Source organism: Mycteria americana, chromosome 9 (genome assembly GCF_035582795.1).
Source record: "Mycteria americana isolate JAX WOST 10 ecotype Jacksonville Zoo and Gardens chromosome 9, USCA_MyAme_1.0, whole genome shotgun sequence".
Lineage (NCBI taxonomy): Eukaryota > Metazoa > Chordata > Aves > Ciconiiformes > Ciconiidae > Mycteria > Mycteria americana.
In genome coordinates this window covers 4,313,238-4,339,869 of record NC_134373.1, presented here as the reverse complement: position 1 = coordinate 4,339,869, position 26,632 = coordinate 4,313,238, and the positions used below count along the sequence as shown (strand labels likewise).

Here is a 26,632-nt window from a genome sequence, read left to right as displayed (position 1 = left end):
TATATATTATACTGCACTTAATGATTTTATTTTGGACAGAGAGTCAGTGGAGCCACCTCGTGCTTTTACAGCAGCCTCAACACCTGCAAAGACAGCGAGGTGCCCCAGGACGAGCCTCGCCAGTCCGTTACAACTGATTCTTTGCTCCCAGCGTATATTTATGACGTTTGTAAACCGCAGCACAGTGGCTCACAGCCTTGTAGCCTTGGTATAGCTAAAACTTGCTACCTACGCCTTTTCCTTTCCCTCCTCATTTCCTCTTTCTTTCTACACGTACATTATTTCTTTCCCCTGTTGCCCACCCAAATGCCACTGCTGTTGCCTTCGTGCTCCCTAACATCCCTCCTGCTGTGCTGCTGCTGTTGTCTCCTCTTCCTCTCAGCCAGCTTCGTCGGACTGGGCTAGCATGGGAACTACCCTATACCTCGCTTCTAACTGGCAGGAGTATTTGATACAGCATAGGATTCCCGATGAATGCACAGCATCAAAACTGGTATTAATTTTTCCTTTACAACAGTGGGTAAGGATCTCTTAAGCCAACCAGCCTTTTACCGCTGCTTCTGCAACAGTATTCCTTGTCCTTCTTGCGTAGTCCTGTCCTCTCCACAGTAGGTATCTGCGTGCCACGTAGAAGCTGTAAAAGTCGGAGTTGAGCACAGAGCGATAGCACAGGGCCGGCTGATTTCTCCAGTGCCCCTGGACGCGCTCGGTGTACTCAGCTGCACTCATTTGTTTTGTTTGCTTTTTGGGCAAGATGCAAGGAGGAGGAAGCTCAGGCAAGGCGAAATAGCATTCGTCTAACCTCAGGACAACTTTTTCATCTGTCAGGCAGAGAAACAGTTGTTTAATTAAGCGTCGAGGACGGTGGAACAAAATGGCAAGAATGATCACGTCTTTCCCGTGCGGGGTGTACCAAAGCAGGTGTCTGTGTTTAGAAAAGGCCTCCGGTCCCAGCTTGCCATGGGCCACAGCTACGCGTGCCACGGGCCACAGCCAGCTCCGGGGCTCGGCCTTGGCAGATAGTAGGTGAAGGAGGGGATTTCAGGCAAGGTGCTCGAACAAACCTCTCCCTGTCCACTCAAAGCCACAGAGTTTTTAACAGCTATTTTAGAGAAATGTTTCTTGAGGGGAAGAGTTTTACAGTTTGTCATCTTCCTAGTGTAAATAAGTTTTGGAAGACTATTTGGCTAAATCGTGTTGAAAGGACAGCTGGCCAAATCAATAGAAACAATTTCACCTTTCTTCCCTCAATGGGGTGTTTATGCCATTGCCTTTCTTAGTAAACGGAATTTTTCCATTTTTTCTGTAAAAGGTGGCCCTGTACAGCTGACTGGATGGCACTGGAGCTCCGCAGCGGTTATCGGTGTCCAGGGACTTTAGTAACAGTTATCTGGCGGTGCTAGGATGGTCAACATTTATTTCTTGGGATAAACATAATGGTTTTCAAAAAGAACTGTTTAACCCTGTTTGCCGTAATCTACAGTAGTGATTAACAGACAGTGTTCTTCCTCAAAGCCCTTTTGATTTAAAAATAAATAAATACACATATGGTTCCTTTACTTAATGACCAGCACACTGCTGGTCTTCAGTGGATAGTAGCTGGTAAGGATGCAGGTATAAAAGACAAGACATTTCTGTTATGTCTCTTGAGTCAAATGTAGGCATAAAATTTTGTAAGAGCTAAAAACCTTAGCAAAATAAAAAAAGTACTTTCTTAAGACTTAAAAGTTTAATGTAAAAGAAAGCTGTTTCAAAAATATGGGGGGGGGTGACACAGACGGGATGACAAACGTGCCCACGTGTTGTTTGGGACCGGTAGGACGTGCTATGCAGTCACAACAGCGCGTGCCAGCGAAGTTTGATGGGTCGATCGTACTTTGATCCAATGGGGAAAGCTGCACTGTTTCTCATGAGCTAGCTTTTCAAAACGCCTCTCAAAATTAAATTTTTTATTTGCTGCTAATGCACATAGAAAGAGGAAAATGGTTCTTCTTGCAAACAAAAGTAAGAAAATGACATTTAAAATTGTAACGTCCCTAAGGGAAAAGATATCTGTGCTGTATTGTTTAGAGGGATATGTCTCAGCATGGTATCCAGTTTTCAGTAGTATAATAATTCTCTTGAGGTTCTCAGGACCTCTAAACAAGGTCAATACATAGTTTGGGGAAAAAAATGGAAGGATGGTCTTATATTGCTGTCTCTGGCTGTGAGCCTTAGTGAAAAATACATGTATGAAGTTTGTGCGTGCATTGTAGATACAAAGAAAGGGATTTGAATTCTCAGGTAGTGCGGCATTGAAAAATGCTGGGCAAATTCCCTGTCGCAGCAGCGTGAAAAACCATTAGGCATGGGGAGAAACACGCACCGGAAGAAACAGAGAAGCGGGGTTCAGTAAGTTGATGTTTTTAGAAATAAATACTGATACCTGTAAAAGCAGAGCAAGGCAGCTGTCGTCTGGAGAGCAGTGAGTAGCTACACTGCGGCGACAGACGCTAACACCATAACAACGCTTGGCATTTTATTCCTTTCTGCTTTTGGAGAGGCTTGCTTCATGGGCGGGTGTGCATTTAACATGAAGGCCTTAGCTTCGTTCTTAGAATGATTATTTTGAGTTTGAATAAGAAGAAAGGAAGGAAGCAGATAGTGCCTGCAGCTACACGAATAAGAGCTTTACAAGTCGTTAACTGTCTGTATTTAAGCACGGGATCAGTGGAACACGGCAGTGCATGTGTCACTGGTGCTCTGTCTGTGCCGGTCTTGCTCTTCCTCGTGTGGTTTTGCCTTAACCTTCTACCTGAACCTTGCCTTGTGCAGCCATGGAGTTATCTGGGAAGGAGCCCAACACTCTGCAGCAGTGGCTTCGGAAGAATTTCGGAAAGCCTTTGAGGAAGATAGTTGTACGGTATTCCTGCAGGACACTATCACAGGGCCCTCATAAGTTAAAGACATGTCTTACACCTTTCTCGCTTCCCTAGAAAAAGGAATATTTGGCTCTCGCATAGCAACAAGAAAGATGGGAGCTCTGGCAGGAGTTTAGCAGAGAGGACCAGAGCTCACAGCAACCTGTGCACTGGCAGGTAACGAAGACGCCCAACCTGATGCTGGGAAACTGCTGTGTGCAGGGTGCTCCGTGCCTCTGTGCACAGCCGTGGCTGCTGGGGCGGTGGGTCACTACCGGGGATGTCGCCCGAGCTTCGGCTGCTGAAATCTGTGGACTTCCAGTGGTTTTCTGCATTTCTTTTGCTTGTGGTTAGCTAATTAATAATTTGCATTAGTTATGGTGAGGGAGTTTATGGAGAAGTGAATTAATACTTCGTTTATATTAAAGAACAACATGATCGATGTGCTAATTACACGGATACTTGTTCTCAATATTCTACTTTATTATATACAAATATGAAGGCCAGCTGCAATAGGAAGCTCTGGTAATATATATATACACACAATAACAAGGGCAAGATATATTATTTTTCAGGTTCATAAAATGTATTTTTTTTTTCACTGTGTACAACTCAGACAAGAAGTGGAATATCTTCTCACTGGATATGAGGGAGCTGGGAACAGGGTCTTGTAACTGCGTAGTGCTGTGTTGATATCAACTGCTCTTCTGCACAAGTGATATAAGTACACAGGGCAGTAGTTAAGTTTAAGGATGTAATTAATCCTACTGACACCAAAATAAATTGCTGTAGTTTGTTGTTCAGCCCTGCTTTGTGGAGCTAGTTGTGCGCATAAAGTTATGCATGTAACTAAAGTGTTTGACTTCGTTACAATTGGAACTTAAAGCACAATACCGGATCATATTTTAAAATATCATAGTGACATTCCATTTCTGTATCCCCCTCAGTTAGCCTTGTTCTTCCAGATTTGCTCATTTGGAACACTTGAATTTGTACAAAGAGCCCAAACTCCTCTATTCAGCTCATTATGTGTGCAGGAGTAGGTCTTAAATAGAGCATTATAAAGCTCCGCTATTATATAGCCATGTACACGCATAACATCTGATTTATTTATTATTTTTAAGAGAGATTTTAGGTGTGGTTTAACAGACAGAAAATGCAGAAGGTAGCTGTACCAAAATATTTCAGACTTGTAAAGCCTTAATGGCCTGAGTACATTTCTTTGTACGGGTTTGCAGGGGTAAAATAAACTAGACCAGATATATTTCAGAAGCTTTAAAAACAGTTTAAAGTAGATGTTTTTATAAATCCCTATTTTATTACCGTAAGTGCAGTTATTTCATGGAATAGGACATAGGGTATTGTTTCCTTTTGCACTGCTGCTAGGTACACACAGCTGATCAGTGGCATTTACAGAGGGAGAATCAAGCACGTTAAGTAATTGTTTGCACAGTGCTATATGCTGAAATACTAAGTCGGTCCAAATTCCTATGAACTTTAATGGTATTTTTTTTCTTGTAAGCAATTCTCTGTACAAGTCCCATTAAATGAATAAAGGATTTCTATTGATTGCGTTAGTTTTAGCATCTGGCTGCAGGGATTCAAGCATGAACACTGCAAAACTCTATCCCTGTTACATGCAAAGGAAAGGAGTGTTTCGGTATGTAAAGAAATCTCTTGGTGTTAAAGAGACTCCTGTGGCTATAGCCCCAAGCGCCGCTTTGAAAGCATACCTCTTGCTGACCGCTTACGAGGTGTAATGAGACTGACGGATAAAACTGAATTTGTGGGAACAGACCTGGAGAAGACCCCATTTCAGGCAGATGCTGCGTATTACAGGCACGGCTCTGTGGTACGTACACAACACTACTATAAATGCTTCTTTTTTCAAGCCACATAAGGAATTTTGCAAAACCAGGCCCTGAACTGGCTATGGATGTTCCTCTGGATGTTTTTGGTGGGGACCGAGGAAGGAGGAGTTCGACATCTCCATTGCTGGCATTAGGAACTTCCACTACGCGTAACAAACTGCTCTGCTCTGTATAATACGATACTGAAAGGCCACGTGGCAGAGAGCAGTGTGCCTCTCACCTGTACTTGCTAAGCTGAACTCGAGCACCGGTGTAGCTCCTTTACTGACTGAGACTCTACTTCCAGCTCTCTGTAGCTATTGGAAGAGAGTTTTGTCTGTACAGTTGCCATTTTAAGAGAGAAAGTTTAAGCTATTCATGGTCAGATTGCTTCCTTTTTTACTCCATGTGGTAGGGGAACTGATGAGGCTCCTTTTAGATGAGTATAGCTTTATATAGAGTGGCTCCCCTACAATCTAATGTTTGATTTTTTGATGTTTCTGTCTAGTTTATATTATTATTTGTTTGTGGTGTGGTTTTTTTTTTTTTTAAGTTAGATGGTTTTTAATTAGAAAATGAAACTATTCATATTAAAATTGAAGTTAATATGATGTGAAGTATTCTGCCAAATTGGAGTAATTAATGGTAATAAAAATAGTCCATGTAATTTCTGATTTAATGGTGATTTAAAATCTTATGTTTCTGCATTTGTAATATTAGAGCAGAATCTTTTGTGTTGTTTTTACTTTAAGCAATCTACTTTAAAGTACTTATATAGGAAGCGTTATTTAGTACTTTTAGGATTACACTAAACTAATCTAAGATGTGCCTCATCAGTTTTTCTACTACGTGGAACAAAAAAATTGCCAGCATTGGCCTTTAAACTGCATTTTGCACATCTACAATTCCCATATTGATGGGGTTTTTCTATGACAAATAAGACTATACAGTTCTACTTCCTAGCAGTTCTTAAGTTTACAATAATATTGAGCTTGCAATAGGCATGATGGGGGGGGGGTGTCAGTCTGCAGTATATGTTGATCAAATGTAAATGGTATTATACAGATGTTAAAATTAGAATGTGTGATAGAGCTAACACATACTGTACTTGATCGGCTATTTTTGTAAAGCTGATCAAGAATTGGCTTTTAGGTTGCTGGTTTTTAGTTAGTACAAAGGGATTATATTTAGTGGTACAGAATACTCCGATATTTGAGTTGAGAGGAACTGGGATTTGTACTTCAAAGAAAACCTTGCATGGAGGTCTTTCTGGAGATATTATCCAGAAGTCATGCATATAGGTACTGCTGAAAAATATACAGACTCATCAATGACTGAACAGGCAATCGATGAGTGTCCTAACATTTCATCCAGAAAGATTCTCTAACGCAGCTGTTGGCAACCTTCCATACATAGCGTGCCAGATTCTGTTCGCTAAATAGCCAATGTCTCGGCAAAAATATGCAGCAATGCGGATATGCTTACCCTCCAAAGGAAATTTGTGCTTCATATCCTTGCTTCATTAGAAGCAAATCTTGCAACTATATACATGAGATTTTCTGAATGACTTGTGCAAGATGCGGTGCCCTAGTTCATCCATCTTTTTCTCGAAGATATCATTAGTTTTTTTACAGAATAGATGGCGTAATAATAACATTTCCCGTAAGTCTAGTCTGTCTCATGTAAAAAATAAGCAGAAACCTCTCTCTTCATTCATAGTGCTCTGGCACCTTAATGATACACTAACATTTACATGCTTAAAAAAATGACTTTAGAAAAATTGCTATTGGTTTTTTTGGTAGCATTTGGTCAGATTCTCAGAGGTCCTTAGCTCTCTGCAGGCTAGCATTGCTCTGCAAACCAAAGCTGAGGAACCTGGGTTTTTTCCTCTTTCATAAACAGGTATGTGATGCACATGCTGCGGGAGACAAAATGGTGGCAGCAAAATGAAACCGAGATGGTTTTCGCTCTTTTAAGACTCAGATATAGGATACCAAACACTTGGAAAACCATACGTCTTTCTATGAATGGAGCCTATGCTTCTTTCCATTGGAGTGATGACAGAGTCTCGCAGCACTACGACAGGCAACTTTCTCCCTCTTTTTCCTGCTCCAGAAGCAGGACTGTGTAGTGTACTTTAAAAGTACATATCCGTTACTTCTTATTAATGAGCACTGAAGAAAGCAGCAGTCGTCTTTTGAGACTGACCTTTATCCTTCATTACAGCCCAGTTTGAAGTGAATCAAAAGTCATTTGGAAGCAGGATAAATGCCGACCCTTGAGGTTAGTACTGCTATAAATTTGCAGTTGTTGAAAATAAGCCATCATTTTAGTTGTGTGTATGTTTTTACCCTTCCAGTGCAGTTTACATAAGCACGGTCTTTGCAGGAGTCTTGCTTTTGGATGTTTAGCACAGACAACAGCAGCTAACGAAATGGTTATGTAGAGGGATAGAAAGTCTTCTTGGTACTGTATGATACTGTGTTAAAGGAGGTTAATGGCAGCAAGCTAGTTAATAGGCTAATTCCATGGCACAGCAGAAGATTTAGGTTGTTGGGACCACCGTAAGATTTAGAACCACTTCTGAACATACAGCTGGGGTCTGTAAATGATAGCAGATGATGAGAATGCTAAGAAAGGTGAAAAACTGAAATCTGGAATCCCATCGTTTTCATTTGGACGTGACTTGGGAAAAGGCATTTTATTCCGAATATGTTTTGAATTGAAAATTTGTGTCTTGCATGACTCTGAGTCTTCGGAGGTTTGTTCTGTAGATATCAGTAAGTCTTGAAAAGCATCACATTTTTAACAGCACGAAGACAACTTTCAGATAATTCCTTTCAGATAACTCCTGCAACTTGACTATAAGGCTCCCATATATATCAGACTCATGCTTACCAGCAATAATTTTTAATACGTATATGGTTACATGATTTCAAACTCTTTATACTTTACAAAGGCTAGAAACACTTTAATAAAGAATTTGCAGGCTCTGGTATGTTATAGTTTTTGGATCTAGGAGGATGTAGAGAAATATGTGGCAATCAGGAGATTTGACCATGAAGATTATTATTCTGCATGCGGTCAATGTTCATGACATGAAATAATATTTTCAGGTTTTTTTTCCAAATGTAAATGTTGCATTCATTGTTATAATATTAAGATGATAATAGTATAAACGGAATTTGTCTGAGAGAAGGGTGGGAAAGCAGAATGAAGAAGTCTTTAATTTTTTCTATCCCAAGTTCTTTTTTGCTGCCCATGCTGGAAGTTGAAGGGAATCCTGAGACCTATTTCTAGTTTTCGAAAAGAAATGTGGATTGGGTCTCTCTAAGGTTGTTTTCCGGTATTGAAGAGCTTTTCTTTCTGCTTTGGTCCCCATAATGCCTATGGACAGCAAATTGGGGGGCAGGGAGAGAGAGAAATTGCCAAATATGCGAAATATCGCATAGCAAATATTCTAGAAATTACATGGTCTTCAAGGGCTTAGCTTTACCCAGTAGGGTGATATTTTTCTGCAAGTGATTGTACATAATTCTATAGCAGAGCCAGGAACTGCAAACAAAAAATATGACTTGTTTCTCCTAAAACAGCATTAGTTTGTTCAAGTCTCACAAAACATTTCAGGAATTTTTAACCTCCGTTAATACTGTCTGTAAAGATTAATCCATACAATTTTTAAGGAATGATATGGTAGAATCTATCGGTCAGTAAGTCTATAATTCTGTAAGTCAATCTTTTCTATGGGTATTGTCTCTCTGATATAGTAAACAGTATAGTGTACAGCTGGAGAGAGAAGCTGGTCTCATTTTAAAGTAAATGCTGCAAAAATAAAAGGAGTATAATTAACTATTGCAACAGTTTAGCAGAGCAAATGGTGGCTTTTCTTGCATTTAAGGTTTTAAAATATGTATTGTGTGCCTTTCTAAAGGGTAAGTTTTAGTACAAACCAATGTAATGGATTGGGCGCAGGAACCTCTTGGTTGAACGCCACAGCCTGCGTTTCAGTTCGAGAATTTGCTTAGGAAATCAGTTCCGTTCAGCGTTTTCATTAGCAGCGAGGGTGATGGAATACAGAATAGCTTATAAAATATGCAGATGACACCAAGCTGTAAGGAGTTGCAAATACCTTTCTGTATCAGATCAGAATTCAAAATAAACTTAGCAAATTGGAGAGATGGTCTGAAATCAGCAAGATGAAACTCAATAAAGTGAAGTGCCATATGATATATTTAGGAAAAATAATTCAGATACACAAATACAAGATAGGAAATACCTGTCAAGAAAGAAAATGGGTAACAAAGTCTACAATGTATTGCTGTTGCAAACTAGGGAAATGTAATTCTGGAACGTGTGAAGAGGGATGTGTTATCTATAATATAGGGTAATTATTTCAAATTAGGGTTAGTGAGGTTTCAGCTGACATTGTATCCGTGTTTGGTCATGACCTTTAAAAAAGTTTAGAAAACTGGATCAGTTAGAGAATTGAGTTTGCCTAATTTACGACAACATTAGTAACAACCATCTGATATATGAAGATTTTAAGACAAAAGGTAGAAATTTTTCTCCATATTCCTGAGAGAAGAATTAAGGGAAATCTATGGAATTTGCATTCAGAGAGATGGGGGTTGTGTTTTTGAAAACACTTTTTGAACTATGAACCCCAGAGAAAAGCCACCTAGATGTGTTGTAGAACCTCCTTTTTCAGGAAAAGCTATACAAATGTATATTGGGTGAGTCTACACAATTCTGCCTTGGTACAGGACTAGGTGATGCCGTTCAGCATATGTTTCTGTAATTCTGTGCAGAAGATGAGAGGAGAGCAAATAGTTTGAAGAACTTCTCTTGAAACGTCATGGAAAAGTTGAACAGCCTCCTTCAGTGGGGAAAATTGCAGAGCCGCTGGGGCAGACCAGCTACTCGGCAGAGCTTTGCAGGCCACCCTGGGTCTGCAGCCTACAACTTGGGGATCACGGGACTAGAGAATTACCACGATCCTTTCTGAACCTAAAATCCATTTCTCTCTCATACGTATATGTCCAGTTATGAAGACCATCAGAGGAAGAACATGATTTAGAGGAATCAACTTTGCCTCTTAATCCTAACTGTGAAGAAACTATTTATTTATGTAACTTTCTTTCCACAAGAGTTTCCATTAATTCTGTTGATGGAAGCATTCTTCAGCATTACGGTACTGAATTAGAGCACAGAGCATAATACCCTTCCCTGCTTCAAAAGTGAGAAAGAAACACAAGAGGGAAACTGACCTTGAAAAGTTAATGCTTTGGTTTCTTATTAATTTAGAAATGTAAGTTGACAGTTTGATGCTCTAATTGCAAATTATATTTTTCAATATTTTCTTTTATCAACCTTGATAATTTAACAGAATTTACCAACTGGCAAGTTTCAAGTGGTTTTTGTTCCAAACTCTTATATACCACAACACTGCTCCTAATCATCTGTGAAAAAGCTGCCATGCAACAGAAGACTGGGAATTGCTAACAATAATGATGAAAACTAATTCAAACCAGGCCACAGGTAGAAGCTCTTGTGAAAGCAATCTGCATCTTTTCAAGTTGGTCAAGCTAAAATTGCCTTTTAGAGAAGCAGTTTGTCTTTCATTACAAAGGAAGACAAGCTATTATCTCAGTACCCAACAAGTACCTAACGCACGGGTCAAAAAATAGGCAACAATTATATATTGAATAGGGAAAGTTTTAGGCAAGTTGGCCTACGTTGCCTTTCCCTTTGCTTCTCTGCCTGTGAAGTGGTTCACAGTCACAGGTGCAGTGTAAAAATATACGGGCTGTTCCTTTGCCAAGGTTTGCGCGGGGTCTAACCCTGGTTATCTATAGCCTCTCCCCTGCTGCTCTAGAGGGGTGTCCTGTGCGCTGCGATCTCTTTCAGAATAGGCTTCAAGACTGTGCAGACCTAAGCGAATCCTCTTTCAATACTATTTCGAATGCTGTAATTTAATACTCATATGGGACTGCCTTTCCCTAAAAGAAAGTAATTTAGCATATTTCATAAAGGAAGTGATAGTAAAAGATTAGTCACATGGTGATGGGCAGTATGAATCATGGTATAAATCCTTTCAGGCGAGGAAGTGCAGCTTTGACTCCAGTGGGAAGATACGAGAAAGGGACAACAATATTTTAACATTTTAATTGCATCTACTTGTTTGCTGCTACTTTCATTCTCTCTTTTTCTTTTTGGCTCTATTACTTCTCCTTAAAGTATGCTGGGTACCTAGTAAGTTGGCTAAGCTTGAAAAATTGATTCAGAGACATATGAAATAAGAGCTTGTGAGCTACTGGAATCACAGGGAATGACTCCTGAGTTAGTTGTGCTTTTTTTTTTTAAAAGCACCCTTAGTCTTACAAAAAATACCCCAAACTATTTAATCTGTCTATTGTTCTATTCACAGCTTTGTCATCATCTCAACTGTATGACAATTTAAATAAAAAAACCCAAACAGTCCAAAAACCCCCATAGATTCTGCAGACTGAAAATAAACACTGGCTTTCTCTGTGGAGTAAGGCAGAGATCTGTTAGTTGCCTGCTGCTTTGGTTTAGGGCAGGTTAGAAATGCACTGTTTCTGTAATGTGTAACAGCTGACATTGTAGACTAAGTGATTTTTTTTTTTTTTTTTGCTAGCAGTAATTATCAACAACCTTGTAAGCAAAAGGAAGGAATGAATAAGTAAAGATTATCTAAGAAGTCATTTAGATTCATGCCGGTTGTTATTTACAAGCATTCTAGATAAAAGGCTTAATGTTAGGTTGCAGAGGTTCACAGTACACGAGACTATAACGACATAAACAATTTGCATGTTGTTATTATATAGGTTCTAGAAAAATCCTCTTTCTCTGATCTGATTAAGGACTCTGTCTTGAAAAGGATTATGTATGTTTTTAAGTTAATATGCTGTGAAATCATCAGGACTCCTGGCAGTGCGTAATTCAAGATGTGCATGTACCTTCAAAGGACTGAGATCTAAATAAAACACATGCAGATCAACAGGATAGTTTTGAATTTTTTTCTGAGATTTGATGCAGGGCCAAACTTTGTTGTTAAGAAGAAAATGATTTTAGGCTGGCCCAGCGTGTACATAATCAGATCTAATGCGGTAAAGCCTAGGTAGGTTACAACACTCAGCTAATACAAATTAGTGCGTTTTGATAATTGCACAGAGAGTGGATAAACAGAAAGTGATCAAAGAGAGAGCATCACAAAATGGACTTTATTAATTTATCGCTACAGCTGTGTCTATATCTGTGAGTTATGATGATGTGTTTAGTACAGTTATTTGTGGAGGCATTGTATATTGTATGGAGTGTTCACTTTCTGAAGTTGTTTTTTGTTGAGAGGAGAGCTGGTTTTGGCAAGTTAGAAAGTGTGTGAATTTATTCCGCTTCACAAGAATAAATGTGTTTGCTACTGCTATACAGCTAAGATTGAAGATTTTGTGTGCATGGTGAATAGAATAAGTAAATTAGCTAGCACTGGAAATTATGAAGTCTTTTGGCCTTTTAGAGATATGGGTTTAAGTTTCTAGAAGACTGTTTTTCTAATTATTTTCTAAGGCGTACAAAGATCTGCTGTGCAGTCTAGGTGGTTAACTTTAGGTATGTTGAGACCCTAGCAAGTTTTCTCCCTCCCAAATCCTGAGTCATAGGAGCTTGGGAAGCAGCCAGGAATTTCACTAGACAGAATAGAGATTTTAAACATTGCGGTGAGTGAGATCTATCACGGACTTCCAGACGGGCATTTACATAAATGAAACAAAAGATACAAGATTTATGCTATGAGTATTTCCCCCTACTTATGTTCTTTGTGTGTTTTTTTGCTTTATCCTTTTAAAATTTGTTTTAGCTCTTATTTCCTCTTTTTGAAAGCATTTTTCCCTCTTCCATTTTGTCATGAAAAGATAAATTTTAAGACCTCAAACAGGAATGCAAAGCTTTTCAGTTATGCTACCTTTGCATAATAAAACCCTGAATTAAACGTCAGGGTTATAATTATTGCTGAAGTATGCTGGCAGATGAGACTGGATAACTCAAGCCAAGATAAAAAGGTGGTAGAAATAACTATATTAGAGAGATGTTGTTCAAAGCAGGCATATTAGGATAAGTTGTAGTGGGCAAAATGACTGATTAGGCTTTTGCGATGTGTTTGGTTTTAATTTATTGGTGGGTTAATCTTGGCTGAGGGCCAAACGCCCACCCAGCCACTCGCTCACTCCCTCTCCTCAGCAGGGCAGAAGAGAAAATAGGCTGAGAAAGCGCACGGCCCGAGATAAAGACCACTTACTACCATGGAAAAAAACAGACTCAACTCGGGGAAAATGAATTTCATTTATTGCCAATTAAAACAGATTTGGGTAGTGAGAAACAAAGACAAACATGAAAGCAGCACCTTTCCTTCCGCCCTTGCCCTCCAGCTCCACTTCACTCCTTTGCTGCAGACCCCTCAACCCTTCCACGAGTTTCTCTCTGCTGCTCCTTCGTCCTCACACGTTTTCCCTGCTCCCGTGTGGGCTCTGCCCACGGCTGCAGTCCTTCAGGAAAAGTCTGCAGCAGCGTGGGCTCTCCATGGGCCACAATTCCTGTCAGGAAAATCTGCTCCAGCACGGGCTCTCTGCAGGCTGCAGGCGATAAGCTGCTCCAGCACCATGGAGCTCCTCCTCCTGCTTCTCTGGTCAGAAACACTTGGTGTTTCTCACTCTTTTTGTTCCATCCTCCTTTCTGTCCAGCATTTTCTGGCCTTTCTTTAATATATTTTCCCAGAGCCGCCACCAGTGTCGCCGATGGGCTCCGACATAGCACGCGGTGGGCCCGTTGCGGAGCCGGAGTGAACCGGCTGGAACCGGCTGTGCCCGGCGCGGGACAGCCCCCACCTCTCCTGACAGAAGCCGAGGCTGCGGCCGCCCCTGCTGCCAGCACCCCTCCATTTACACCCTGTACAAAATGCTTCTGTTTGCTTTTGTTTTTTCTCATTCTCACCCCCACAGCACTGCTGTTACGTAGATAAGGAGGAAAATAAGAGAGATGCCAAAAGGTGTTGCAAACAAAGGGATTAACGGCATGTTTTGCTGTCGCTCCCTTTCTGCTCATAAAGAGAAAGTGAAGGGATTTTCATGACTGCCAGCTATCGCCGTTCGGTCCGTTGTGAGGTAATAATCGGCCTTTCTATTGATCTGAATTTTTTTGTGTGGTCTTCTACCTCTTTACCTGTCATAATTTATAGAGGTTGACCTTGATTATAATGAGATCCTTGGAGTGCCGTGGCAGAGGTGAGGAAGCAGCGCCGATCCTCCGCACGCAGCAGCCACGCCGGGGACCGAACCGGACGGGGGTGGGTGTATTGCCTCAAAAGCTGTTGTGAACACAGGAGGTCAAAAAACGTGGTTAGGTCGTGCAATCTGCCCCTCCATTGCTACAGAAACTGTTCCTAATGGTTCGGTTAACTCGTCTCGGGTCTCAGGGCGACTGGCTAGTGACCAGCAAAATGGGGACTGGAATAGTATTTCAGCTTTTACAAATTCTTCAGATTTTTAGGGCACAGTCCAGCAATATAATTAAGTATATGCATGTGAACAATATCACTGATTTCAGCAGGGCTGTTGATGTCCTCGTATTTAGGCACATACTTGTTCTTGTTTGAGGCTGTAATCAGTAGCCATCCTCTAGAATTCAGTGCGTGTTATGTCCTTGCCTTCGAAACCCGCTCTGCTCTTCCATTCCAACACACCTAGAGAGCCTGATGGTAGAGGAAGAAATACTTGCAATTTCCCAACAGTCTCCATTATAAAACTGAGTTTTTCAGCCATTTATAACCCAAATGTAACTGCTCAGACCGAAATTTCCTGTGCTATGTATTGTGAGTAAGGCTGAGTTTTTGTGTAAGAAAATGTTAGCTAAAATGTTTCTGTGACCAAGAAAAATGTGTTTGTTTTTTTTTTTTAATCTTGGAGGAACTCTGCTGCTCTCATATTTTGGAGCAAGAAATGCAGCAGAAGAGCTTTCTGGTCTGAAAGCAGCTACTGGCATTAACAACAATCTTCTTTGCCAGTATCCGGGAATGCAAATAAATTTGATCAAATCATGAAGTTCTAAAAATTACGTATCGCAAGTGAAATTCAGTACAATGCTGTATTAGAATTTGGCAGCTAAATGCCGTCTATATTGAGAACATACTTTTCTGTATAATTCCTATATGTTGAAACCATAGCAAACTGGATTTTGTCCTTATTTCTGCCACAGAGCAATTGGGTGAGGCTAGATAAGTCACTTAGAGTACTAAGTTGGTCATGAATTTTGCATTCTTCATTCTCAGAGTGCCTAAATTTGAGACTGTTTAGGTTAGGGTTTCATTTCTGGACTCTTCCTGTTCCTACAGTCTCCTGAGGTCTGTAGGAAGCTAGTAAAAAAGGCTGACTATGTGGTGATTTTGTGAGATATTTTAGGCACTAAAATGATTTTAAAATTATAGGGGGTTTTGCATACCTTACTGTCCTGCATCTGTGCGATTGGGTTTAACTGCTGTTATGCCTTAGCAGGGGTTTGAGGTGATGCTTTTATTGTTTTATAATTGCCCTTCACATCTAAGACTGTCTGGTTTTGTGCATCGAATGAACCGGGGCTCAGTAGGAATGTTGCTACCTCGGGATTTGAAGGAACCTCAAGACACCAACCAGCCCGTTTTCCTAACCATGATGGAAGGAATCTACCTAGGTAATAGGCGATAGGTGTGCTGAGAGCTTTAAGAACAGGCTAATGATGGCAGATGGCTATCAGTTCCAGTCTTTCAGAAACCTTATTGCCAGAAGATTTTCCTTTGCATCTACCTGAAATCTCCCCTGCCTCAGGGCAATGTAGTTAGTGTTTGTATTAAAACAAACACACAGTTAAGGTTACGCAGACAGCTTTGGATTTAACACTTTTTAACCTGAAGGTTGATTTTATATGTGTGAAATGATCAAACATACATGCTGAGACAAAGTATTTTGCATCTGAAGATATCATATTTTTATTTATGGTTCAGTCAAAATAAATTAAAATAATAGATGATTGTTTTGAAAGCAAATTACTGGGAGCACTATATATCTACCATGGCAAGCACTGAAGAAATGAGAATGTCTTCTAATGCCAGAATGAGTTGTGTAAACATGGGTATTTATATACTCAACAGCAGCAAATCTCTGAGAGTTTTTTTGTTTTTTTCTTGGCCGACTCTCCTCTGATCCTACTTCTATTCCAAAGGAGGAGGAGGAGAAAACTAATGTTCCTATCACACATGTTCCATTATTGATTTCCATTCCAATCTACCCAAAGTCTTCTGTGCTGGAAATAATTAGACCCTGTGAACAGAGATGAAGCAAAAATCTATACAATGCTGGATTGCCAGAAATGAAGACAAGGGTGCCTAATTAATGTTGCATATAGAACGCCTTTTGGATGAATGGGCTTCCCTTTCTCAGAAGCAGCTCAACAGTGGTTATGTCACAAATTTGCTGTTAATTAAATAGGGTTCACTGTGTGCCTTGTAAAAATGGCATGGAGAAAAAAAAACATTGGACAGCAGCAGCATTTTACAAGGGCTCTGCAATTAAAAGAAAAGCCTGTGAAGAATAAACTTGCGGGCTTCATACTGATGGCAAGATATTTTCTTCCATATGAAATTCCCTTTATGGATTGTCTCAAAGCTCTTTAGGATCGTCTAGTCACTGAAGAAGTTTGGACATTTCAAAAGTTGGACTGGAAGTGTGTTGGGAGGGTTAAGGACAGGAAAAATGTTCCAGAGGCAAGATGAGGCAGGATGAACGACAGCACAGCTCTCATCCGCAGGCAGCTGCAGCCAAGCCAGTGGGTAAGGACTGTTCAGAAAGCGAGTCAGGATCTGGAGGAAGCCAGTAGATTAACTTTTCTTTGAGTGAAAGGCGATTTAAGTTAGGCTGTGTAACACATCTTGGGAACTGAGAAGGCAGGTATTTAGGAAGTATGTAAGAGAGAGAACTGATGGAAAATCTTCACAACCGGCATGCACTCAACTAATAGCAGAAATATCTGGAGGGAGAAACTGCACGGTATCTTAAGTATCTGAAATAGATGAAGAGAAAAATGTAAGCTGTATCCATATGACACTGTTTGCTCGTTTCTTTTCTCCAAATAGCACAACGATAAAGTTGTTACCTGCATCATAAAGTCTGTTAACTGCATCATAGGCAGGCCTGAATAGGTGATTAAGCTTCCTGCAGTAGCACGTGCTGTCAGTGGTTCTGCAGCAGGCATCCTCTTCTCCCTCTCTAGTTTCCCTGAATCCACTTCTGTTTCTTTTTCCCGTGCCATTCCCTTGCTACATCCAGAGGAGCTTAGGACCTTGTTGCCAGCAAGTATACTGCTGTGCTGGTCTCGCTTCTGTGCGATGCACGGGCAGGTGCATGCCGGTGAGGAAGGTCCTCTGTTTTAGAGGCTGAGAGAAGAGTGTGTGTAGCAGCCCTGACGGATTTATCTTTATAGTTACTAGCCCACTCATTTTTCTGTGAAGCTGGTCTCCTTTTTAGCAGTCCCCAGAATACCCACGGTACGTGCCTATGCATGCTGCAGAAAACAGCAATGGGATTTTTGGTGTGTCAGAGGTCTCCGATAGTAGAGGGATTCTGAGAGAGTTGTTCTTGTCCTGTAATTTGCAGGCCTCTGGCGTGCCTTTTTTCAGCCTTTAATTCTCTCCTTTTATCTTTGTTCCCTCCTTGCTCTTCTAGATATCTGTTGTGGCCAATCTAAGTGATACGATTGCTCTCTCTGCATCTCTGGAGAATTTAAATAGCATCATTCCCTCCTTCTCTGTTCTCCCTGTAAATGCAAAGGAAGTTTCTCTTCTTTAGGCAAAGATAGAAAACATTTCTTTTTCTGAGAAACTAGAAAACAGGCTCCTTGGTTGAGCTGATGAGTTCAGCTGATGAATCTGTAGGAATCTTCCTAGTCTGTGCCTTAAACTGCAGGAATAGTTGTGTTTTCTGATGAAAATCTAGTTGACATAAATACGGTTTTAGCATGGATTTGATAGAGGGAATTATTTTTTCCCAATATAGTAGAAGCTGTGGTTCTGGTTTAGGAATTTTATGAAATAATTTGAGTGCAGGAAAAAAAGAGATTTTTATAGTAGTGAGCCTTCTAAGACCTCTCTGTTCTTCCCATTTGCTGCTTAGCATCGTCTCTCTCTACTGTGATTCTGTTTTAATAAGCATTTTTCTCTGCAGACTGTCGGCTCTGATGCACAACTGAAATAGGTGCACATGCAGGTTGTGATTCCTCTCCCCATCTTTGCATTTTGATTCTGAACTCCAGATTTAATCTATTTAAATAATCTACTCCTGGGACTTAAGTCAACTCCTAGATACTTTCTGATGTTCAACAAATAGTGAAGCATTACAATAATTTAAATCAAATAACCAAATCCATATGAAATACACTACTTGTTATCTTTCCAACAGATTTATTTTCTTCCCTGGATCCATTTTAAGCTGCACTGCAGTTGCCAAATCAAAAATAAACCGAGTTTTCAGGATAGGGGTGTGATAAGTGTATGATTTCCATTACATCCCAGTGTGCTACATAATAAAAAATGAAAACATGTAACACATTTTGAGTATAGAATTGAAATGGATTTTCTGACCTAGTCCCAGTGAATAGGTGCTAAAGTAATGGCAAAGACTGTAGCCTACTACAGTCCTGGACTGTAATTATCATTTGAGTTATTTCTCAGTGGTAGGAGACTTTAGACCTGTGGGCACAATATAAAAAAAAAAAAAAAAAAAAAGGCAGAGAGTCCTTTTGTCCTTTTTCCCTTTGGCCATCAGCAGCAGGCTGACAAGCCTGCTTGTTCATATGTTACCCTGTTGCGTGTTTGTAAGAACATAATCTAACAAAGTATTTTAAAACATATTTGGGTGTTTTAATCAACTGGAACTTCAAGACAGTGTGAAAACAATTCTGGTTTCACAGAAGTCAGTCATGTTTTGTTGTTTTCTTCAGTAGCAGCAGATACTCGTCTCCATAGCATATATTTTAAATTCTTATGAACATAGAAAGCATCACTGCTTGTTCAGTCCCTCCAGAATCAGAGTCCTCTGTAGCTGTTGCCCTGAGTTAAATGAATCTCGCTACTGTGTATTTCACACAAAATGGAATTGATACAGAATATAATCTGCCTTTTTTTTCTGTTGTAGCTTGGCTTTACATCCCCGAAAAGACATTGTAGTCACTGGTAGCCATGACCGCCTCTGGAAAATGTGGGCTTTACCTGATGGGAACATCGTCATGACAGGTGAAGGTCACACTGATTGGCTTTCGGGCTGCTGCTTCCATCCAAGGTTAGTGCAAACAGTCCCCTGAAGGAGCACTAATCCCTTCTGGGGAGTACTTGTTTGCTCTTTCTTTGTTCACTGGCCTGCTTTGATGACTTTCTATTCTCAGTGTAACCCTGCGCGCTCTGCTGAATTTCCAAACGTGTAGATAAATGTTCCTCTGGCTTTCAGTGTGTTGACTTAAGAGTGATTGCTTTTAGTATTTTGTACATCTTAAACTTTGTCCACGTGCCAGTGCACGTAACAAGGAGTAATAAGCTTTTTAAGTCTCACTGTATTAATTTTCTCCGTGTTCATGCACTATAACAAACACAGTTCTATTATTAATAATACAGAAAAGTTGATTTCTTGTATTAGGCATTATTTGTCATATGACTAAGAGTATTTAAATTTACCTACAGAATAAGAATATGAGCTTTCCTCCTTTCTCTTTATACAGATTTCAAGCTGAATTAATAAATGAAAGTGAACATAGAAAATAAGAAAGAAATATTTAGGTTACAAGGGTCATGGAAATAGGCCAAACATGAAGTAGATTTCTTGGTCATTCTGTTGAAAAATAGAATGCCATTTTACTCTCTCTCAAAAAAAAAAAAAAGATTTCCATTTGTTAAAACTGAGCCTCTATATGTTAAAATGATTTTGCGTCAGATTTGTGAGGCTGCAGTTGTAATAGAGTTCTTTACTGTTAATATAATAAAGGTCTGCCAGGCTACTCACCTGAGGTTTACTTATAAAAAGAGCATTATTAAACCTCCAACCTTGTATTTTCATTGTATTTATTTTATGAAGCAATATTAGCTCTTTCCTTCATGAGAAGGAAAATGATCCTATTTAATTTCATGATTCCTCCTGATTTCTAGGATTGTAATGAGTTAGCAAATGCACACACAATCCCTGAAACACAAGAAAACCCCCTCCCTGTTTTCGAAACCTCGAGAACATGGAGTCATGCTTTCCGGGATGAGTTAGCAAACGCACACACAATCCTCGAAACACAAGAAAATCCCCTCCCTGTTTTCAAAACCTCGAGAACATGGAGTCATGCTTTCCGGGATGAATTAAACATGCACTTACTCTTTTCTTGCATCTCTTTCTCCTATGAAACATAGGCTTTTTCTTAAGATGCGTGTGTTTCACAATGTTTGCTTTTTCATGGGTATATCCTCAGAAATAATTTTATATATTTAAAAGAAGAGACTAATATTTGACTTAAAAAATTACACATAATACAGGAGGAGAGAAATGGAGGGCTCAGCTTCTTATTTTAAGATGGTAGGAAAATTTCTCTATTCCTGAATGACAGGTTGCACAGAGTTTATGAGCATGCCGGACATCCTAAGTCTAACTTGCAGATAAACAGGATGCTGCCTTACCTCTTACCTGTTATGAATATAAAACTCATCGCAGGGAAAGAAAGGGAAATACAATTAGAAGAGCATGTTATCATTTATAAAGCTGCTGGGCATGCTAATCAGATTTCGATAATACATTGTTACCATGACACCCACTGACTCAGAGACTCAAAACTATTTTCTCATTAGTCTTTGACCAGAATACAGTCCTTTCAATAGGCTTTCCTATTTCTCATTCAATTATTGAAATTAAAATGAGTTGAGGTACATCATTATTCTCTTGCAGTATAAATTGACTCCTGCTGAATGCTCTGGAGTGATTCAAAAGCAGTGCTGTTAAAATATTGTGTTCTGTTACTGGGTAAAATATATATATCATGTGAGAGAATACATTTAATCATACTTTTTTTTTTTTTAAGTAGGGGACTTCTATATATCAGGTGTTCTGGAAGTAAAAACAGTTAAATAAAAATTGAAAGTTCTCACAGAATTTTTCTGGAATCAAATGTAGATAGCCTCTAGTTTTGTTCCTGTTTTAAAGATTTAAAATGATGTTCATCCAAAAGCTGAAAAGGAAAATATTAAATTGTGATCCAGAAATCTGGATGGAACTCCCACGCTCCTACATGCTTTCCTGTTAGATCATTTCTCCTCTATGTTTCTTTTCTCCATCTGTAAAATCTGGTTTAGAACAACCTCCACCTCTGGTCTGAGAAATATTCTGTCTGTAGCCACAGGATGCATGTGCACGCGCAGTCACACACACAAGTCCCCTTTCAAGTCATCTGTGGAGAGCATGAGAATAATCCACAGACTGACGCTGAGTGCACTAATAATTTGAGGAGAAACAAATCTAGAGCTATGATGTGAATTTAACTGGTGTTTCTGCATATACAAATGACTTAGAATCCCAGAAATCCATTGTTACATGTTCACAGTGTACTATTATTGAACAAGGGTCTTTCTCATGGTTATCTTTGTGCCACCACTGTGTAAATAGGGGTAAAGTTGCAAGTCTCGCTGGTAGCTGTGAAGATTTATAATCTTCAAGCTAAAGGTGCTGTTGGATTTATATATCCTCAGCTTCTCCAAGAGCAATGAGAGAATGTGGGTTGGTAGTAGAACTTACCTGTATACAAGAAAAAGGTAAAGGTATGGTTTAGGCTCTGGACCTTGCCCGCTGATTAATACATAACAGTGATGAGGATTGTCATTTGAGTCTTTCCCAGTACTGATGTACAACAATATCCTTGAGTATCATAATGCCATGGAGTCTTAGGGGCAAAGGCTACTGAGTTTCTAGGAGCTGTTGGATGGAGGGGTGGAGGAGTCTCATTTTCCCCCTCACTGACAACGTGCTTCGTTGCACAGTTGTTTTTGCTTAAAACCATATCTCCTTCACATCTGAGCAAAGTAGAGTGAGGTGAGAGCGCATGGTTTGCTGAAGCTCCGGAGTCTGGTGGTGTACCATTTTTTGCACTGTGCCCAGTGCTCTCCAGTCGGTGCAAAGGGTCTTAGTCCCCCATGTGTTCTCCCTGCATGGCAGTGGCTCCCAGGACAATAGATGAAGGGGAGCAGACTAGCTCTGTGCATGTGAGGAGAGCAGAACATCTCTGTTGTGATGCTCTCTGCAGATCTGAGAGTAGAATTTTGCCTTAAGCTTTTTAAATAAAAGTAAAACTTCAAACAGGTCCTGTCATCTACAGAGTACAGCAGCTGGAAGGAGGGAGGAGAACAGTGCTTCCTTTTTGAAGCTCAAATGACAACTGGTCAAACTTCAAAAACAAACACTATTTTTACTCCAGTCTGGCTGAATAGTACTTTGAAGATGAATTAGCTGTTGCAAGTTCCTGTCACTGTTGAAAAATTCAGGAATATTTTCCAACTTATGTTTTATGTGCGTAGGACTGAGGGAGTCAGAATGACTCCTGCCACAGTCATCCCCACGCACTTCATGTTAAAAATCTGGATAGCTGGAGAAGAGCTGAGTAGTGTACCTGTGGATACCAGGTGGCCTGAATATTTGGAATAGCAAATAGAAGTCTGCATCTTCTGCCAGTTTCCAGAATAAGCTGAGGTTGTTAATGCTGCACCTTTAAGAATCATACTCTAATTACACTAAGATATTTCAGGGCATGTACTAGATTTATTCATCTTTATTACTAACCTTCCTGGGTGGCTAAAGAATCAAGCTGTGCAGCATAGCAGAGGTGTTTGTTAATGTCCGATAAAATCCCAGTGAACAGTAAAATACTATATTCTTGCTCCGCATGTGTGCTAGTATAATACGTACAGTCCTTAATATATTCATAAATATTAATCAAGTCAAGTATTTTAAAATGTTTGTAGCCCTTTTCATGCAAACATTGTTTGAGTCTGTGGAATACCATGAATTTTTGAATTGAAAAGAAGCACAAACTGTAGGTTCTTAAAACTATTTAAAGCTTGCACTGAAAATTGTCAAATTGTCAACTCCTTTGTAATGTCCTGTTCACCTGAGACAGAAGCAGAATTGCTTGTATTCTTTCTGTTGCTATTTCAACTCTTACAGTTTCTAAGGAAAGAAATCAAAACTTTTATAAATTTGTTTATTATACCAAAAAATACCACAGCAGTTATCTTGAACTGCGCAGATTTTGTTTAAGTTCTGTCGCTGTTGGGAAACTGGAGGTGGGTATTGTCTCCTCAGTAATTAGGGAAACAAAAAAAAAGAATAAGTACATTCATGCATCAAGCATCTTAAAGATAAAGGTAGTTAATGTTTGATATCATAGAAAAAGGTGCCAGTGAGGGGATGCAAGAGAGAGATGAGGTGTTGGGCTAAAAGAACAATCCATATTCTGAAAGAACAGAAGCAGCTCTAGGTTGTGTATCTCAAAGCTGAAGGAGGTGATGTTACCCTGATGAAAATCTATGCACGGATAGATGAGAAAGACAACCTTGTAGAGAGAGGGTGCAGAAGGAACTAGCAAAATATATTGAGGATGGATGAGAGGACTTGGAGAGGGTTGAATTGGTTGGGGAGGGAATAGCAACTCCAGGTGGGCTTGAATTCACACAAGAAGCTTTTAGGGGAATTCTGTAGCACATCAGGGCAGGCTATGGAGAGGCAGTGATTTTGATGCTCCGTGAGTGACTGGGGGGTTATGGGTAGTCAGCAATGAAACATTTATGAACGCTTGGTCTGCAGAAAGCTCGAAGCACCTGTCTCTAAAACCAAGGTCTCTTCCAGCTGCGTGAAGCTGAGCAGCACAAAATCACTGCTGAACTTATGTTGGCCAACCCATAAGCAGCCAAAAGCTGCGAAGTCTGCTCTTGACCTTAGCTATGCCCTGTGTCTAGTGGAAATTTAAGGCTCGAGATGGGGAACACAGGATACAATTTGGAAAATCCAGTTGGATGCTCAGAACCTCTTCCAGGCTTAAAATCTGCAGTGCTATGGGTGACTGAGCACTGTGGTGGCCTCTGGAGTCTAAGTCCAAATTGTTGCTAACAATCCTGAGAGAGAGAAAGGGGCCAGGATAGTGATATTTTCTCAAAGTTTTAAAGAGCAGTGACTGATAAATAGGAAATAGTGAAAGTAAGACTCTGTTAGTGGAAATGATTTCCTCATCGTGCAAAAACTTTTAAGGCTTAAAAAAGTAAATTCCTGAGCAGAATTGAAGTCAGAATAAATGGAGAAACTGAAATGAATTCTTGCTCAGGTAAGTCCCTGATTTTATTTTTCACATGATTTACTTTTTTTTTTATCACTTCATCGTTCGGGCTTGTGAAGAGACTATCCAGAGGTGAATTTCAGTGTGAAAAAAGGATAGGCTGCAAAGCCCAGCAGAACAGCAATTGAGGAATGGAGGGAGGGTGTGGAGAGAAACCTCTGAGGAGTGATGGGAGAGAGGGGCAAAATTCAGGAGGGAAGGCATTCACAGGAAGGAGAGGCAGGCCAGGTTTCAAGCCAGCCATGATCAGTTGTTCAGAGGTAACAGGCAGAATCTGACACTGCTCCTTGCTCACTGCATCTCAGAGGACTTGTGCTTGGAGAAGGAGGGAAACATTGAGGAGCAGAAATCAGACTTGACAGCTTGGCAGGTACATGTACAATTTCAGAATTTCACAGTGGACACACTTTTGTAGTTTGAGAGTCCATAGTGCTTTATCAAGGTGAATTACAAGCAGGGAGCATGCTGCTTTTTTCGTCCCCCACCTCTACAGCTCTTGGCCCCCTACAGACTGAACTGGGGAGGAGGGTCCCATTAGTGGTAGGTGCCGATGCGTTGATCCACACCAGTCTTCTTGCCAATTATAATATTCTCATATATCAGTGTGTGGTGAGAAACATCAACAAGGTATGAAGAGAGTCAAACAGACAATCTGACACTAAAAATAAATGGCTGCTTTCTTTTTGGTTACATATTGCAGATAGTATTTTTAAAATAACTAGAACTGTACATGGCCATGAAGCCTCAGCAAATGAAAAGCATTTGATGACATATTGAGTGACTAGGTTCTTTAGTCACAATAACAGGATAATTCAAAAAATTCTACTGACATCAAATATACTCCTCCTCATACTTTTATAATTCCTAATGCCAGTCTCAGATTTATTTTTATTTCTATGAAAAGAAACAGGAATTATCTATTATGACATTTTGTTTAATGTACTGACTTTCAAGTATTCATGCTATAGTTATTTGGTCGAACTAGGGAGACTTCCAGATCAAACAGTTACTGCTTAAGTTATGATTCCAGGATCTACAAAATGTTGCTACAAGCTAATGTTGGTTAGTTTTAGTTAAATACAGCAGCACTTGTCTTTATGTAAGCTGTAATTTAAGTTGGGTGATTTGACTATGCTACTGGAGGCTCTTTCTAATTAGAGACCTTCACATACACTTTTGGGGCTCTTCAAAAAATCTGCCAACAGGAAGAAAGGAAGAAAGGTTTGGAGCCAGTGATTTTAAAATGTTGGGTTTTGTTACCACCCATCACTTAGAGCCACTGCCCAGGCTGGGTCAACAGTCACGCTAAGGTAACACCATACATGTTAACCCACTCAGGACCAAAGGAAGTTCTTTGAGATGTCAAGGAAGGAACAGGCTGAGAATTCGTCTCCATCAGGGAGCGTTTCAAATTCCATTATGGAAAAGTTTCAGCTGTGATGTGCTCAGGTACCCTCCTGTTTGTTGGGCTCCAGATTGTTTTTCCGGTGGCATTAGAGAGTTGTGTGTGTTTTCATGGGATTACTGCCCAATCCCAAACTTGTCTATGCAGGCCCTGGGCCTCCCAGATAATTCATGGTGTAGGCACTGTATGGCTCTGCAATACGCTTCCAGTTTCTCAACTCCTTCCAGACGAGTCAGGAGTACAGAGCACATGCTGCCCAGGTGCCCTGCAGATGTGCAGCAAGCGCAAACACATCCCAGAGATGCGTTCTGCCCGTTCAGGGAACTGCTGGATTCATTCTGGACAACAGAGGTTTCTATACAGAAATCTTGGAAAAAAGCTGAGATGGTTTCATGATCAATCACTCTATAAATTCTGGAGTACCATTAATTGCATCTTGCAGCCTGAGAGTAAGGAGCTGAAACAAGGCAAAAGTAGCCTTTGTAGGCAACAATACTCAAGGCCCATGGCCCACCGATGCACGTGGGGGAGGAAGGGACCTCACTGCCCCAGGAGGTTTCACAGGGGTCATTGATAAGAGAAGCTTTGTGTGCAAATGAAGAGTAAGACTGGTCAGGCAAGCTGCTGTGTACATCTGAGAGCCAGGGAGGAGGAGGAAGAAAAATGTCAGCATTCACCCCTTCTGTCTGACCACTGAGCCAACCAGACTTACAGTCCTGTCAGTGAAAGGATCTGGGAGATTGCTGTTAATAACTGGTCCATAAACAGTGAGCTTCAGAAGACTTTGTCTGCTAGTTTTTGAGTCAGAAATGCTGAGTTCCACATTATACACAAAACAAGGCTGAGACTTAAAAGCCACTAACTCCGCTTTAAGCATTAACATAAGAAAGAGTTGTAAGACTCATGTTAATCACAAAGGTCTCTGTTGGCTATCAGTGGAATAGAATTATTCTGCTTTGTGCCTTGAAATTGAGACTTTAAAACCTAATTCAGGGTTCACCGCAGAAACAGATGTTTTTTATTTATCCTTTTATTAC

General features: G+C 40.2%; 1 protein-coding gene across 3 annotated transcripts in view; it reads left to right on the top strand.

Annotated features, from left to right (window-relative positions):
- Nucleotides 1-26,632, top strand: part of SPAG16 (sperm associated antigen 16) — a 423,563-nt gene that overhangs the window by 191,345 nt on the left and 205,586 nt on the right. For all 3 annotated transcript variants that reach the window (XM_075512046.1, XM_075512045.1, XM_075512047.1), the window contains exon 11: nt 18,982-19,125. In XM_075512046.1, coding sequence (XP_075368161.1) covers nt 18,982-19,125 — 144 coding nt within the window. The remainder of the gene's footprint in view (nt 1-18,981; nt 19,126-26,632) is intronic.